Source organism: Eubalaena glacialis, chromosome 2, assembly GCF_028564815.1.
Source record: "Eubalaena glacialis isolate mEubGla1 chromosome 2, mEubGla1.1.hap2.+ XY, whole genome shotgun sequence".
Classification (NCBI taxonomy): Eukaryota; Metazoa; Chordata; class Mammalia; order Artiodactyla; family Balaenidae; genus Eubalaena; species Eubalaena glacialis.
Window position 1 is genome coordinate 109,386,547 of NC_083717.1, and position 17,529 is coordinate 109,404,075.

Below are 17,529 nucleotides of genomic sequence, written 5' to 3' on the forward strand. Positions count from 1 at the left end.
ACTAAAATGTCTATAAGGGAAGGAAAAAACTCAAACCTTACCCAAACAGGAAAAAATAAGCAAACAAACCAGAGCAAAAAGACCAGCAGGGAGCACTGAATATATTTAACTCTAGAACTAAGACTATAAAACAAATGTGGGATTAGGTTGAAAGAATGCAATACAAATGTTATAATATTTATATATTATCACAGTACCTAAGAAAAAAATGGAGGAGTGGGGGGAGAAAGGACAACTTAACTGATAGAGAAAAGAGAATATTACTTAAATAAAATAGCAGAAGTGAAAGCTTACGATAAATGACAGCAAACATTACCAGCAAGACTACTATGATGTGACTTGTGATTTTCCATTACAATCCACAGTACCCAGTCCTTACCACTTGGATTGAAATTTGCATACTTTAAGATCACACTGTCACACAGTCCCTCATTAAAGCAAAAGTTCAAATATTACCATTTAATTTAGAAACTGAATGGTTGTTTTATAAATCAATGTTTTATTTGTTGGCATACAATGCTTAGACTCTCATGAAAATTGACTAACAGTCAAAAACTCAATAAACTACTCCAAGAAGCACATCTAAAATCAAAGGTATAAGGAAAATAAAAATTGGGGCATGGCTTACAGTCATTCATTTACAGTGCAAATCGGGAAGTCAGTAGTTAACTATGATGGCAATAAGGATACTAAATTTTGCTATTTTAAAAAAAAGGATTAAATGATATGATCAAGGCCAAGATAAACTATAGCAACAAAATAGGTAATAATGAAAATTTTAAATTAAATCCCCAGCAAAATATGAAATATATAAAATTTTTACAGCCACACAATGAGACAAATAAGTATTCTTCTCTTTACACAGTTAAATATACTACTAAGTATACCACAAAAAGTAGGCTCTTCCCCTCCAAAAGCAAAACAAAAAACCTTCAAAAACTCCACAGAAACAAAAGCAACCAAAATTTAAAGTAAATAAAATTGGGTTATAAGAAAGAAAAGAGAAAACACCACTTTCTTATCATGATACGTTTTTTAATGCATAATATATTAGCTTCACAACGATAAGACAGTATCTTCAGAGTTTGAAAGGTTTCTCTTAGGATAAAAAAGACCTAGAGATGTGTTTTTAAGTTAAGGGAAAGAATCATGGACAGTGAAAAGAGAAAAATGCAAGCTGAGAGAGGGGCTGAAAGAAATGAAATCAAGGATGGAGGAAAGGAGGAAAAACAGAAAAAAGAGGGGAAGGAGCAAAGGGAAGAGGGGAGAAGAGAAAGACAGGGGAAGGAGAGAATAGAACAAAATTAAAAATTGGCTTGTATATTTTTTAGAAAATTATACCTTCCTGAAGACCAGGATGTATGACCTGCTTGTGCCGCAAGGCCTTCAAATCTTCTATCAATTCCTTTTCCAACTGGGAAATTCTTGCTCTGCAACCTATTCAGAAAGCAATGATAAAATAAGCTACTATATAACTACTGACGAATACACATTGCATCTTTCACTTCTAGAGCCAAACTCCCAAAATCTTCTTCTTTTTTACTATTATATAATACCTGGGTCATTTGTGGCTGATGCCTGAAGACTAGCGGATTCTTCTGTTGTTCCATCAACTGCATGAATATCTAGAGCTTCCTACATTAAAAAAAAGAAAGAAAAAAGAAAAGGAAAGAAAAAAAGTAGTTCATATCACTTCTAAAGGTTTAAAAGTAAACTAGGAAGATTTTTTTTCATTTTGATACTTTTCACTATTTTCTAAATGTTTTTTCATTTTGATACTTTTCACTTTAATAATGGGGGGGCAAAAAATTTAAATATAATATACTCAGCTAACTGACTTAAAACCGTATTTATGCCAATTTATCATAACTTGTATACTGATTTCTTAGAGCCTGTTTAAAGACAGCTTACTCAGCAATTAACAAGGAGGAAGGAAAAGAACAGGCAGAGAGAATTCAACCTCTGTGTAGCCAATTTAGAAAGATTAGGCTTCTACAACAATCTAAGAAAAATAATCTAGTTGAAGAGCTGGAGTAAAATAAACAAGGAAACTATCATTGTGACAGCAGAATTAATAAGACTATTAATTTTTTGTTCTCCAATGGTACTCTGCTATTGCTGATGAAAATCAGTGTATGGAGTATCCCAAAAGAGTTAGTAAACTTTTCATGTATTTATGCCTTTTCAAAGTCCGTAATATAATAATGAAAATTCCACTAAGAGCCAAAGATTTTAAAAATTCCAACTAAACACAATGCAAAAGTCATAATCAAAACAGACATAATTTTTTAAGTCCATTCAAACAAAATACCTTAAGTGATGCCTGTTAACCCAATATTTTGGAGATACTCCCCTCCGGGTGCACACAACCTCGCATAATAGATGCATTCACAGTAACTATATTCTAAGTTAGTTATCAGCCAGTATACAATTCAATGATGATTATTTGACCTTGGAAAGAATGCTGAAAATGACAATCTTACCTTCGATTCAAAGGAAACAAAGAGAACACCATCTACGTCTTCCAGATCAGGTTTCACATCTGGAAAGGTACTCCCAGGGCCCGTAGGAGTGTTCTTTGTAGAAGTTAAAGATTTTCCTGTGTTTTTAGGTGGCCGCCCTGCCTTAGAGAGTTTCAGTTTTCGTGGCCTTCCTCTTTTTCCAGGGACATTTGGAGGGGCATTCTGATTAGCATTCACAGTCTTGGAGGCCGTTGAAATCTTAAGCATAGCTTTCTTTCTGCCCAAGTCTTCTTTTCCTAAAAATGAGTCCCCAACTGAACTCTTTGAACCATCAAGTATTTTTTCTGTGTTAATGCTGTCAGATATATCAGGATATTTCCACTGAGGATCTTTAAGTGAGGGATATTTCTGTACCACTCTGAGATCTGGTGAATGTCTTCTAAGACCATTTTCTGATTCCTTGCCTAAGCAGAAGCCAGTCTCATTAGAATTTTCAATGTACGTAGGCAAATAGTCTAATTCTGTCAACACAGAAGTTCTATCCTTCCGAGATGTGGAAAGCATGTTATCAGGGAGCTCAGAAATCTTCACTGTGCTTTTTGTGACAGCACAGGGCTCCAGATAGACTACTGGCATCTTTCCAACATCTAATTTGAACATTTTAGCTTTAGCAACACCTGATGGGCTATTTGGTAGTAGCCATTTAGAAGAAGGATGGTCAGCTTCTAGTTTATCAGCTTTATTGTGCCTCTTTAACTGTTTCTCTAGTATAGGATCATCATCACTGTTTGAGTACACATCTGTTTCCTCATCTGTCTCTTCCTGTTTCACAGTGACCCCTTCTGGGCACTCACCAAGTTCATATTCATAATCATCTAGAGGCTCTTCTTTAATGACAACATTGAAGTTTTCATTTGGGTTTAATGGTGATGTTACATGGGAGCCATCTTCAAAATTGCTGCCAACAAGACTGGAGAGACAGGGGAGGGAGAGTTAAAAAGGACAGAACTATCCATAAATAACACTCAGGAGGGGAAAGAAAAAAAAAAAAAGACTGTTGGAAACCAAGTAAAATCACATCAGATTTCAAGAGCCATTCATAAAAAAAACACTCTGTATATATAACAAGGTTCTCAAAAACAGTCTGTCAACATCAAACTTTTACATATTCTGTCAATTTCTCTTGAAAAATATATAAACTAAAGGGTAAAGTTTTAACAAGTAACTCTCATCACTAAATCAAAAAGCAAGATATAATATGTTTTCTCCTAATGGTATTCTTCAAATGAACTCAATTTCGAAAGTCAGCTTGCACTGATCCAAAATCAGACTCTAGCAATGTATACACTTATCAACAACTGCCAATAAAAACAAACAAATATCCATTACAATTAAAAATTAAACATCAGGAAGGGCCTTTCAAACAGCCCACTGATTTTTTTAATTGAGATAAAATTCATGTAACATAAAACATAACATTTTAACCATTTTAAAATGTACGAGCCAGTAGTTTTTTCACTGTAGTCCCAATGTTGTTGCCAGGTGATTTTTCAAATTTAAAATTGCAAAACCCACTTTCCATGTAAAGAATCCAGCATTAGTTCTTCCAAAATAAAAGGACAGGGTGGATGAAGGCAAGGACATATAACCTGTCTAGATTTAAGTGTTTGTAATTCATCAAAAAACAAAACAAACTTTTTAGTTTCTCATTTCTCCCAATTCATCACTGAAAGCACATAAACTATACCAATGTATCTTGAGGACAGGTTAGAACTACTCACTAACCCAATTAAAGTCACTTCATCTGTAAAACTTTCATTTACCTCAAATATGCAAAAGTAACCATTAAATCAATCTGTAGCTACTTGTTCCTTGCAAAACTGACTTAAGATCCTGACCTTACTCAAAAATTCTTCAGTGGAGGACTTCCACTTCCAGTTAGAATATAGAAGTTCACAAAGACCAAAACTTCTGCCGTAACAATGACAAAACACTAGATAAACTTAAAATCCTATTCTTTCTTTAAAGCCACTGAAGACCTCTGGGTACAAGTAAGCTTAAATGAACTGAATTCCAGAGAGTGACCAGCCTTCTCTAAGTGACCACAGATTGCTACTGCTTTCAACCCTCAGTGGCATTTACATTGCTTGAAGCACTAGTGAAGAGAGAAAAAACCTGCTATAGGCAAAGAATCTTTGCGGAAACACAGAGAAACCAAACTATTAATGCCTGAGTATGGGCAGACTAGATCTGGAGGACCTCAAAGAGAAGACAAGTCCTTGCTCCCACCAATTATCCTCCAGGGGACTTTTGCAGAATTTCTAGTGATGCAGAAACTTGGCCTGAAATCAGAAACTTACATTCTCACAGCACTTAGATCCCAAGGCCCTGTCTGAAAGGAGTTCAATCCTACCCTTAAAACTGAGGTGAGCTAAAACTTACAAATCATCTAGACTGAAGGACAGAGAAAAAGGAAAAGCAAAAGAAGTGTCAGAGACCTATGGCACACATCAGATGATTTAACATACTAGCAATTGCACCTCCAAAAAGGTAGGAGAAAGAAAGGAGAAATATTTGAAGAGAAATTGAACAAAAATATTCCAAAAATGAAAGATTTTAATCCATAGATCCAAGAAGCTCAGCAAACACCAAGGAGAAAATCATACCTAGGCACATAAAGATCAGACAGCTGAAAAAAATATCAAGAGAAAAACCTTATAAGCAAGGAAGAAAAAAAGACACATTAGACTACAGGAAAAACTATGAGAACAGACTAACTACTCATTGCAAACACTGTAAAACAGAAGACAATGGAATGACACCCATCATAAAGCATTTAAAGAGTCAATGTAATGTTCTAGATCTACCAAAAGAAGCCTTCAAAGCTAAAGACATTTTCAGACATCTGAAAGAATTCATACTTCACAAAAAATACTACTTCCTTAGACTGAAACAAGACAAGGATATTAGTTCTCACCACTTTTACTTACAGTAATTATACTAGAGGATTTGCCAAGGTGATCAGGCAATAAAAAGAAATAAAAGACATCCAGATTGAAAAGAAGTATAAAAAAAAATCTCCATTTGTAGATGACATGATCTTGCATACAGTTGGCCTCCAGTATCTGAGGGAGATTGATCCACAGAGAAACTAAACTCTGTGGATACAGAACTGAAAATGCTAAGAAATCCACTAAAAAAACTATTGGAATAAATGAGTTTGGCAAGATTGCAGGATCCAAGATCAACACACAGCAAAATAATTGTAATTCTGCACACTAGGAACAAACGTCAAAAATGAAATTCAGAAGACAACTCTATTTACAACAGCATCAACAAGAATAAAACACTTAATAAACTGAACCAAAAAACTGTAAGGCTTTTACACAGAAAATTATACAACTGTTGGAAAACAATTAAAGCCAACCTAAAAAAATAGAGAAAAAAGGATAAATATTCCACAGTTTCATACTAGAAGACTTAATATAGGTGAGACAGCAATACTCCCCAAAAGTGATCTGCAGAGTCAACACAATCCCTATCAATGCCCCACCTGGGATTTTTGTAAAAATTGACAAGCTGATCTTACAATTCATATAGAAATGCAAGGGACCCTAAAATTACTCAAAGTATCGTGAAAAATAGAAACAAATGGGGACTCATACTTCCCAATTTCAAAACTTACTACAAAGCTACAGTAATCAGCATAAAGCTAAACATACCAATCAACTGAACAGAATTCAAGGTTCAGTAATACCTGCCCACTTTTATATCAATTGATTTTTTCTCTTTTCTTTTTTTTTTTTTTTTTTTTAGGCAGTGCCATGCGGCATTTGGGATCCTAGTTCCCCGACCAAGGATCAAACCTGTGCCCCCTGCATTGGGAGCAAGGAGTATTAACCAATGGACCACCAGGGAAGTCCCTCAATTGATTTTCAATTGAATTCAATTCAAGGGTGCCAAGACAATAAATTCAGTGGGGAAAGAATGAGCTTATGAACACCCACAACTTATTCAATACAAACACTTGCACACAAATGTTCATAGCAACATTATTTGTAATAATCAAAAAGCAGAAACAACCTTAATGTTTACCAAGTAATAGATGGATAAATAAAATGTAGTATATCTAAACAACAGAATATTATTCAGTACTAAAAGGAATTAAGTACACATATATGCTACAACACGAACCTTGAAAACATTATGCTAAGTAAAGCACAAAAGACCACATACTGTATGATCCCATTTAATGTCCAGAATAGGCAAATCCACAGAGACAAAAAAGAGACTGGTGGTTGCATATGGGTGGGTGGGGTTGAATACTGGCTAGAGGAAAATGGCAAGTGACTAGTAGAGGACACAGGGTTTCTTTTTGGAGTGCTGAAACGTCCTTAAAATGACTGTGGTCATGGCTATACAATTCGGTGAATATATTAAAAATCACTAAACTGAACACTTTTCAAGAGTGAATTATATAGCAGTGAATTACATCTCATTTTTTTAAAGTTCTAAAAAAATACTAAAGGAAGTTCTTCAGACTAATAGGAAATGAACTACTACGAAAATGGATCCAGGGGACTTCCCTAGTAGTCCAGTGGTAAAGAATCTGTCTTCTAATGCAGGAGATGTAGGTTTGATCCCTGGTCTGAGAACTAATATCCCACATGCCTTGGGGCAACTAAGCCCGCGTGCCACAACTACTAAGCTCACACGCCTCAACTAGAGAACCCACATGCCACAACTAGAGAAGAGAAAACCCACACACCACAACTAGAGAGAAGCCCGTGAGCCACAACGAAGAGCCCGTGCAGCACAACGAAAGATCCCACAGGCCTCAACGAAGACCCCACATGCCACAACTAAGACTCGACACAGCCAAAAAAAATAAATTAATTAAATAAATATTTTTTTTTAAAAGTAGCAAGCTAAGTTTAAAAATAAGAAAAGAAAATGGATCCAGGAATGAATGAGAAGACCCATGAAAAACAAACGTGAATAAATATAAAAGGCTTTTGCTTAAGTTTATTTAAATGACTACTGACTGATTAAAGCAAATAAAATAATAACATTTGGCGGGGTTTATAACATATCTAAGGACATGAACAACAAGGACATTAGCTGGTCATGAAATGCTATAATATTAATTTAATTCTACTTGATAAATTAAGAATGCACATAATTATCTCTACAACCACTGGTACAGAATGAATTGTGCCCCCTCCCAAATTCATACGCTGAAGCCCTAACCCCCTTGTGACTGTACATGGAGATAGGGTCTCGAAAAAGTAATTAAGGTTAAATGAGGTCATAAAGGTGGGCAGTCTCTCTCTTCTCTACGTGAGGACACAGCTAGAAGGCAGCTATCTACAACCCAGGGTAAGACCTCCCAACAAAACTGAACCCTACCAAAAACATTACTTGGACTTTCCAGCCTCCAGAAACGTGAGAAAATAAATTTTTATTAAGTCACCCAGTCTATGGTATTTTGCTATGGCGACCTGAGCAGACTAATACAAACGCTTAAAAAAAAATTTACAGAGGCACAGCTAAAAAACCAATACGCCACAAGGATGGAATTTTAAAAACGTAGTCCAGGACTTCCCTGGTGGCGCAATGGTTAAGAATTCGCCTGCCAATGCAGGGGACACGTGTTCGATCCCTGGTCTGGGAAGATCCCACATGCCGTGGAGCAACTAAGCCCACGTGCCACAACTACTGAAGCCCACGCACCTAGAGTCCATGCTCCGCAACAAGAGAAGCCACCGCAATGAGAAGCCCGCGCACCGCAACAAAGAGTAGCCCCTGCTCGCCGCAACTAGAGAAAGCCCATGCGCAGCAACAAAGACCCAATGCAGCCAAAAATAAATAAATAAAATAAATTAATTTTTTTAAAAACGTAATCCAAATGAAAACAGCGAAGGATAATGAAAGAATAGATGATAGAAACAGAAAATACCAAGACGAAATGCTTAAAGCACAGCCACATCAGTAATAATATTAAATGTACGTGAGCAAAACAGTCCAATTAAAAGTCTAGGACGGACAAAGAAAAAGGTCCCAACTATAAGCTATTTAAAAGAACCACAATTTCAATATAAAGACACAGACAGACTGAAAATAAAAGGAGGGAAAAAGATAAAACCATGCAAATAGAAAATCAGATGAACGCCATTGTGGCTTAATAATATGACTCAAAGTAGACTTTTAGTACCATCAGAGATAATGAGGGTCATTATAAAAATTTTATGAGCTCAATTCACCAAAAGGACATAACAATCCTAAATGTATATGCATCTTATCATAAAGCTTGAAAATATCTGAAGCAAAAATTTATAGTACTAAAAAGAAAGACAGAAAAATCCACAACTATAGAGGGAGATTTTAAAACACCTTTCTCAGTAACTGATAAGAGAGACACCGCCCCCCCTCAAAAAAAAATCAGTAAGGAGATAGAAGAATTGAACAATGAATTAAACTTACCTGATAAGATCTTATAGAACACTACATCCAACAACTGCATAAGTATACTTAAAGTATTAATCAAAACAGACCATATGCTAGACAATACAGCAAAGTCATGATAAATTTCTATTTCTAAGATTTTAAGTCACATGTTCTCTGACAAAAACAGAACCAAACCACAAATTAATAACAATTTCAACACAACATATCACAATTTGTAGAATGCACCTAAAGCAGTGCTAAGTGGGATTTTATAGCTTGAAATAAAAGGTCTAAAATAAATTATCTTAGGGATTGATAAACTTTTTGTAAAGGGCTAGGTAGCAAAAATTTTAGGCTTTAAAGTCTGGACAATCTTTACTCAACTCTACCACTGTAGCGTAAAAGAAGCCACAAGACAATACATAAACAAGTGAGCATAGCTGTGTTCTTACAAATGGACACTGAAATTTGAATTTTATATAATTTTCACATATGACAAAATATTACTTTTCTTTTGTTTCCCCCCCAAACACTTAAAAATATAAAAACCATACTTAGTTTGCAGGCCATAACAACAACAACAAAAAAGACAGGCTAGGTATGGTCCACAGGTCTTAATCTGCCAAGCCCTGAACTGAAACAGGCAAATTAAAACAAAAGCAAATGCCAAAGCAATCTTGAGGGAAAAAAACAAGAGCTGGAGGAATCAGACTTCCTGGCTTCAGACTATACTACAAAGCTACAGTAATCAAGACAATACGGTACTGGCACAAAAACAGAAATTCAGATCAATGGAACAGAATAGAAAGCCCAGATATAAACCCACACACCTATGGTCAACTAATCTATGACAAAGGAGGCAAGAATATACAATGGAGAAAAAACAGTCTCTTCAATAAGCGGTGCTGGGAAAACTGGACAGCTACATGTAAAAGAATGAAATTAGAACACTCCTTAACACCATACACAATAATAAACTCAAAATGGATTAAAGACCTAAATGTAAAGCCAGACACTATAAACCTCTTAGAGGAAAACATAGGTAGAACACTCTATGACATAAATTACAGCAAGATCCTTTTTGACCCACCTCCTAGAAAAAGGGAAATAAAAACAAAAATAAACAAATGGGACCTAATGAAACTTCAAAGCTTTTGCATAGCAAAGAAAACCATAAACAAGACAAAAGGACAACCTCAGAATGGGAGAAAATATTTGCATACAAAGCAACTGACAAAGGATTAATCTCCAAAATATACAAGCAGCTCATGCAGCTCAATATCAAAAAAACAAACAACCCAATCCAAAAATGGGCAGAAGACCTAAATAGACATTTCTCCAAAGAAGATATACAGATTGCCAACAAACACATGAAAGGATGCCCAACATCACTAATCATTAGAGAAATGCAAATCAAAACTACAATGAGGTATCACCTCACACCAGTCAGAATGGGCATCATCAGAAAATCTACAAACAGCAAATGCTGGAGAGGGTGTGGAGAAAAGGGAACCCTCTTGCACTGTTGGTGGGAATCTAAATTGATACAGCCACTATGGAGAACAGTATGGAAGTTCCTTAAAAAACTAAAAATAGAATTACCATATGACCCAGCAATCCCACTATTGGGCATATACCCAGAGAAAACCATAATTCAAAAAGACACATGCACCCCAATGTTCACTGCAGCACTATTTACAATAGCCAGGTCACAAAAGCAACCTAAATGCCCACTGACAGACCAATGGATAAAGAAGATGTGGTACATACATACAATGGAATATTACTCAGCCATAAAAAAGAATGAACTTGGGTCATTTGTAGAGACGTGGATGGACCTAGAGACTGTCATACAGAGTAAAGTAAGTCAGGAAAAGAAAAACAAATACTGTATATTAATGCATATATGTGGAATCTAGAAAAATGGTTCAGATGAACTAGTTTGCAAGGCAGAAATAGAGACACAGATGCAGAGAACAAACATATGGACACCAAGGGGGGAAAGCGGGGTGGGGGGATGAATTGGGAGATTGGGATTGACATATACATACTAATATGTATAAAATAGATAAGAACCTGCTATACAAAAAAATAAAATAAAATAAAATTCAAAAAAAGAAAATCATGAAAGGAGATCAGATCAGTGGTTACCAGTGTCAGGGAGACAGGGGATGAAGGGCAGGGGAAGTGAATGAAGGGGATCAAAAGGTACAAACTTTCAGTTATAAGATAAATAAGTGCTGGGGATATACAAGATGATGACTCTAGCTAACACTACAGCATGGTATATCTGAAAGCTGCTAAGGGAGTAATTCCTAAAAGTTCTCACCAAAAGGAAAAAAAATGGGGGGATTATCTATATGAAAAGATGAATGTTAACTAAATTTATTGTGGCAATCATTTCACACTACATGTATGTCAGGTCATTACGTCGTGTAACAAACTTATACAGAGCTGTATATCAATTACACCTCAATAAAAAAGAGAAATAAAAGAAAAAACAAAAGCAAGCAAAAAGAAGGAAACAATGCTAAGAGGAAAAAATTTAATGAAATAGAGAACAACAGAGAAACTGAATTTATGATTTGAAACCTGCCAGCAAAGAAAACTACATGGCTTCCCTCAAGTCTAGCAAAGACATAATGAAAAAAAACCAATCTTGCACAAACTCAGAATATACAGGATAATCCAACACTTTACAATTTGTTTTATGAAGAAAGCAAAACCCTGAAACCAAAGTATCAGAAATAAAAATATCCTTCATGAATTCAGATGTAAAAAAACTCAACGAAGTATCAGTAAACTGAATCCAATATTAAAAATGTTATTACAACCAAGTAGTATTTATCCCAGGAATGCAAAACTGTTACTGCATTTCCAGCTCACTCCCACATAGCCCCCACCCACGGTAAAAAAAAAAAAAAAGAAGAAAAAGAAAAAATTCAACTAACCATATTAACAAAATAAAGGGAGAAAAACAACATCTCAGCAGATACAAGAACAACATTTGATACAATTCAATACTCATTCTTAACCACACTTAGAAAATTAGGACTGGAAGTAAAGTTCTCAGTGTGACCTAAAGCCAAAAGCATAATACCCATTAAGAAATATTGAAAGATTTTCTGTAAGGTCAGGAGACATGAATGACCATTCTCAAAATTTAGTTTCAACACAGAACTGCAAGTCCAAACAGTGCAGTAAGGTAAGAAAGAGAGAGAATAATAATAAAGACTGTAAAGGGAGAAGTAAAACTAACTTTGTTCACAGACACCATAATTGTGTATGTAGAAAATCCTAAACACTACAAACTAATAAGTGAATTAAGCAAGGTCATCAAATACAAGATCAAGATACAAAAATCAACTGTATTTCTATGTACTATGGGAAGTTGGAAGCTTACACTACCAAAGATTATAGTGTCATCAAGACTGTATGGTGGGCTTCCCTGCTGCCGCAGTGGTTAAGAATCCACCTACCAATGCAGGGGACACGGGTTCGAGCCCTGGTCCAGGAAGATCCCACATGCCGCGGAGCAACTAAGCCCATGCACCACAAATACTGAGCCTGCGCTCTAGAGTCCACAAGCTACAACTACTGAGCCTGCGTGCCTAGAGTCCGTGCTCTGCAACAAGAGAAGCCACTGCAATGAAAAGCCCGCGCACCGCAAGGAAGAGTAGCCCCCGCTCGCCACAACTAGAGAAAGCCCGCTCACAGCAACGAAGACCCAAGGCAGCAATAAATTAAATAAATAAATAAATAAATGGCTGTATGGTATTGGCAAAAGAATAGACAAAAAAATGGAACAAAAATAGTCCAAAAATAGACCCACCCATATATATATAATCACCTCATTTTCCAAGACACCAGTGCATTTTAATGGGGAAAGTAAAGCCTTTTGAATGTGATGTTAGACCACATAAATATGTGCCTGGAAAAATATGAGCCTTGACCCCCAACTTCATGCCATACACAAAGAGTAAGTCAAGATGGGCTAGATTTCAATGTGAAAGCTAAAACAGCTTCCCCCTTTCAAAAATGTCACTTAACTGGAGAAAATAGCTATTTCCTTATCTTTCTTTTTAACAGCTTTATTGTGTAAATTACGTAACATAAATCCCACCAGTTTTAAGTGACAACTCAATTATTTTTACTAAATTTATAGTTTTGCCATCACCACAATCCAGTTTTCCTTTACCTGGTTTCTTTGTTTGTTTGGCCGAAACGCGTGGCTTGCGGAATCTTAGTTCCCTGATCAGGCATTGAACCCAGGTCCTCAGCAATGAAAGAGCATAGTCCTAACCACTGGACCGCCAGGGAATTCCCTCCTTTACCTGTTTTTAAAGGTTAGGCAAACCAAGCCCTCTCATTTCCCTTTCCCTATTATCTCAATTTTTATGTATATGTATGTATAAATGTCATTCTCCATCAAGTAATTTAGGATTCACACTTACTGATAGTTCTTTCGTTATCTTCGTATTTCACGGTGTGAACTTCTAAAATGCAGAAAATAATCTCTACCTTTTTTTCATTTAACCATATGACTTGAATTATGCTTGCAATATAGCTAAGAACCTTGTGAAGCTAAATCTTGGCTGCTACCAAAATAACTGCTTTCACATCTTCCTGAGATTAAACTTGCTGAATTACAAAAGTTATTTCCAAAGAATCTCTCTCTCCTTATCATCCAATAAAAACTTTATACACAAAGCATGAATTTTTTTCCTTGGCAGGAAGATTTTGCAAACAATCCTGAAATTTTATACTTCTAAGAAGTCGCTATACAAAAAACTTAGGTGCAAAATTATCTAACCAAAAATACGGGCAAAACCACTGATTTGTACACATCAATTAATTTAAAGGATTACATTTTTGTTGGCATACACAACCAACACAACAAATAAATATGACATGAGTCACTGTGAAACACACTAAAAAAGCCTTAAGTGCTATGGATAAACAAACTCATTCAGGCAACATTTACTGAGCTCTGACAGTGTGCCAGACACATTTTTTTGGGCACAGGGATTTACCAAAATAAATAAAGCACAGTCCCTACATTCAAGGAATTCACAGATCAATGCAGGAGACAGACAAGTAGACACTATAATGTTACTTAATTTAATAGATACTAAGACAAAGATACGTACAGGGACTTCCCTGGTGGCACAGTGGTTAAGAATCCGCCTGCCAGGGGGCTTCCCTGGTGGCGCAGTGGTTAAGAATCTGCCTGACAATGCAGGGGACACGGGTTTGATCCCTGGTCCGGGAAGATCCCACATGCCGCGGAGTAACTAAGCCCATGTGCCACAACTACCGAGCCTGCACTCTAGAGCCCATGACCCACAACTGCTGAAGCCCGCGCACCTAGAGCCCGTGCTCCGCAACAAAGAGTAGCCCCCGCTCGCCGCAACTAGAGAAAGCCCATGTACAACAACGAAGATGCAATGCAGCCAAAAAAATAAATAAAATTAAAATAAATAAAATTAAAATAAATAAACTATTTAAAAAAGAGAGATATGTACAGATGCACATTAGAAAAAGCCATAACGTAATGCCTTCCATGAAACTTGTAATTAGAGTAACAGAAAAAAGAAATCCACTGGGAAAGATAATGTAGAGTGGAAAACAAAAGAGCTCTTGGAAACTGAAATCGGACACCTGCAATAAATACATCAGTAAGTTAGAAGCTAAATCAAGGAAATCTCACATAATGTACGGCAAAACGACAATGACAAGAAATAAAAGACTGACTATATAAGATAACCAATCCAGTAGATGGAACACTCAACTATCCAGAGTTTTTTTAGAAAAAAGAAAACAAGACTTCCCTGGTGGCGCAGTGGTTAAGAATATGCCTGCCAGTGCAGGGGACACGGGCTCAAGCCCTGGTCCAGGAAGATCCCACATGCTGCAGAGCAACTAAATCCGTGTGCCACAACTACTGAGCCCGCACTCTCGAGCTCACATGCCTTAAAAAAAAAAAAAAAAGAAAGAAAAAAATGTTTAAAATAATAGAAAAAAGAAAGTGAAAAAACTAACAGGGAAATAATACTTAAATGTTCCTAGGACCAAAGAATATGAACTTCTTGTTTTGAAAAAACTTGTTTTCTCACAATGATGAGAACAACCATACCACGGCTCATCATTGTGAAATTTCATAAGAGAGATCAACAAAAAAATCTTAAGAGCCTTCAAACCACCAGGAATCAAACTTCTCAACAGGAAACTGGAAGCCGACAACACATTTTCAGCATGGAACTCTACACTCAACCAAAAAAATTATGAAAGTATGAGGGTATAATAAAGCTATTTTTCAACATGAAAGAAGAAAATTGTTGAGAGGAGTGAAGAAGGGGACTACTACCTTCCTCAGAAGTGATTTTATTTAAACACTCTAAAATTCTATGTCCCATACATGCTTTCTGAAGAAATTACTGAAAATGTACTTGAAAAATGCAAATTAAAACCAGAATGATCCCACTTTCACCATTTCTATTTAACACAGTACTGAAAATTGTAACTAAAGCAATTAGGTAAGAAAAAAATAGTATCAATTCAAATTGGAAAGGAAAAAAAAAAGGTATCTCTGTCACAGATGACATGATCTTATATGTAGGAAACTCTAAATAATACACACACACACACACACACACACACACAGAGTCAGTTAATAAATTCAGCAAAGCTGCACGATACAAAATCAATATAAAGGATCAGCTGTATTTCCATACACTGTGCAATACACAATACGAAATAGCAATTTCCTTTTCAAAAACAAAATAAAGATGAAACAACTGGTTCTTTGAAAAGATAAAATTGACAACCCTTTACCCAAACTCATCAAGAAAAAAAAGAGAGGACCCAAAAAAATCAAAAATAAAAGAGAAGTAACAACCGACACCACAGAAACATAAACAATTATAAAGAGATTACACCACAGAATTATACTCCAATAAAATGGGCAACCTAGAGGAACTGGATAAATTCCTAGAAATAATCACCTAGTACAATCTCCCAAGACTAAATCAGGAAGAAATACAAAATATAAACAGGCCGATTACATTAAGTTCCCTACATACGAACCTTCAAGGTTCGAACTTCCAAAGATGCGAACGTGCATTCCATCACCGTCAGGCGTGACTGAAATTGTAGCTTGCCCTCCACCTCCTATTGCTGAAGATCCTTCAGCTCTACTATATCCCACCTCCCCTCCCTCCTCTAGTCAGTAACTCTTCTTGCCTGTTCACTTGATGCCAGCCCCTGTACGCCAGCTATTGTACTATATTGCTGTACTTTTCAAGGTACGGGACAGTAAGACTAAAAATGTTACCTTTATTTTTTGTGTTTGCTTGTTCTTTATGTATTATTTGTGTAAAAAGTATTATAAAACTATTACAGTACAGTACTATATAGCCAATTGTGTTAGTCGGGTACCTAGGCTAACTTCGTTGGACTTACGAACAAACTGAATGTACGAACACACTCTCAGAACAGAACTCGTTCGTATGTAGGGGACGTACTATACAAATAATAAAATTGAAACAGTAATTTAAAAGACTCCCAAGAAACAAAAGTCCAGGACCAGACGGCTTCAAAGGTGAATTCTACCAAACATTTAGACAATTAACACCTATTCTTCTCAAAATATTCCAAAACATGGAAAAGGAAAGAATGCTTCCGAACTTCTATTAGGCCAGCATCACCCTGATACCAAAATCAAAGACATCACCTCCTTGCAAAAACAATTACAGGCCAATGTCACTGATAAACATAAATGTAAAAATCCTCAACAAAATATAAGCAAAACATATTCAACAATGCATTAAAAGGATCACAGGGACTTCCCTGGTAGCCCAGTGGTTAAGACTCAGTGCTCCCAATGCAGGAGGCCCAGGTTCGATCCCTGGTCAGGGAACTGGATCCCGCATGCTGCAACTAAGAACCCACATGACACAACTAAAAGATCCCACATGCCGCAACTAAAGGATCCTGCATGCCGCAACTAAAGATCCCTCCTGCCAAAACTAACACCCAGCTCAGCCAAATAAATAAATAAATACAAAAGGATCACAAACCTTGATAAAGTGGGATTTAACCCAGCGATGCAAAGATGGTTCAATATCTGCAAATCAATCTGGTAATGGTAATACCACATTAACAAGTTGAAGAATAAAAACCATGTCATCTCAATAAATACAGAAAAAGCTTTGGACAAAATTCAGAATCCATTTATGATAAAAACTACCAACAAAGTAGGTACAGAGGGAACATACCTCAACATAATAAAGGTCATATAACAAACATATAGCCAACACCATACTCAATAGAGAAAAGCTAAAAGCATTGCCTCTAAGATCAGGAACAAGACAAGATGACCACTCTCACCCCTTTTATTCAACATAATATTGGCAATCCTAACCAAAGCAATCAGACAAGAAAAAGAAATAAAAAGAATCCAAATTGGAAAGGAAGAAGTAAAACTGTCACTGTTTTCAGGTGACATACTATTGCCATATATAGAAAATTCTAAAGATGCCACCAAAAAACTATTAGAACAAATGAATGACTCCATAAAGTTTCAGGATACAAAATTAAAACACAGAAATCTGTTGCGTTT

The 17,529-nt window shown here is 36.1% G+C and overlaps 1 protein-coding gene across 12 annotated transcripts in view; it reads right to left on the bottom strand.

Annotated features, from left to right (window-relative positions):
• Positions 1-17,529, bottom strand: part of MGA (MAX dimerization protein MGA) — a 158,529-nt gene that overhangs the window by 56,633 nt on the left and 84,367 nt on the right. For all 12 annotated transcript variants that reach the window (XM_061180455.1, XM_061180456.1, XM_061180458.1 and 9 more), the window contains exons 3-5: positions 2,484-3,432; positions 1,557-1,635; positions 1,342-1,437 (exon numbers count right to left, since the gene is read on the bottom strand). In XM_061180455.1, coding sequence (XP_061036438.1) covers positions 1,342-1,437; positions 1,557-1,635; positions 2,484-3,432 — 1,124 coding nt within the window. The remainder of the gene's footprint in view (positions 1-1,341; positions 1,438-1,556; positions 1,636-2,483; positions 3,433-17,529) is intronic.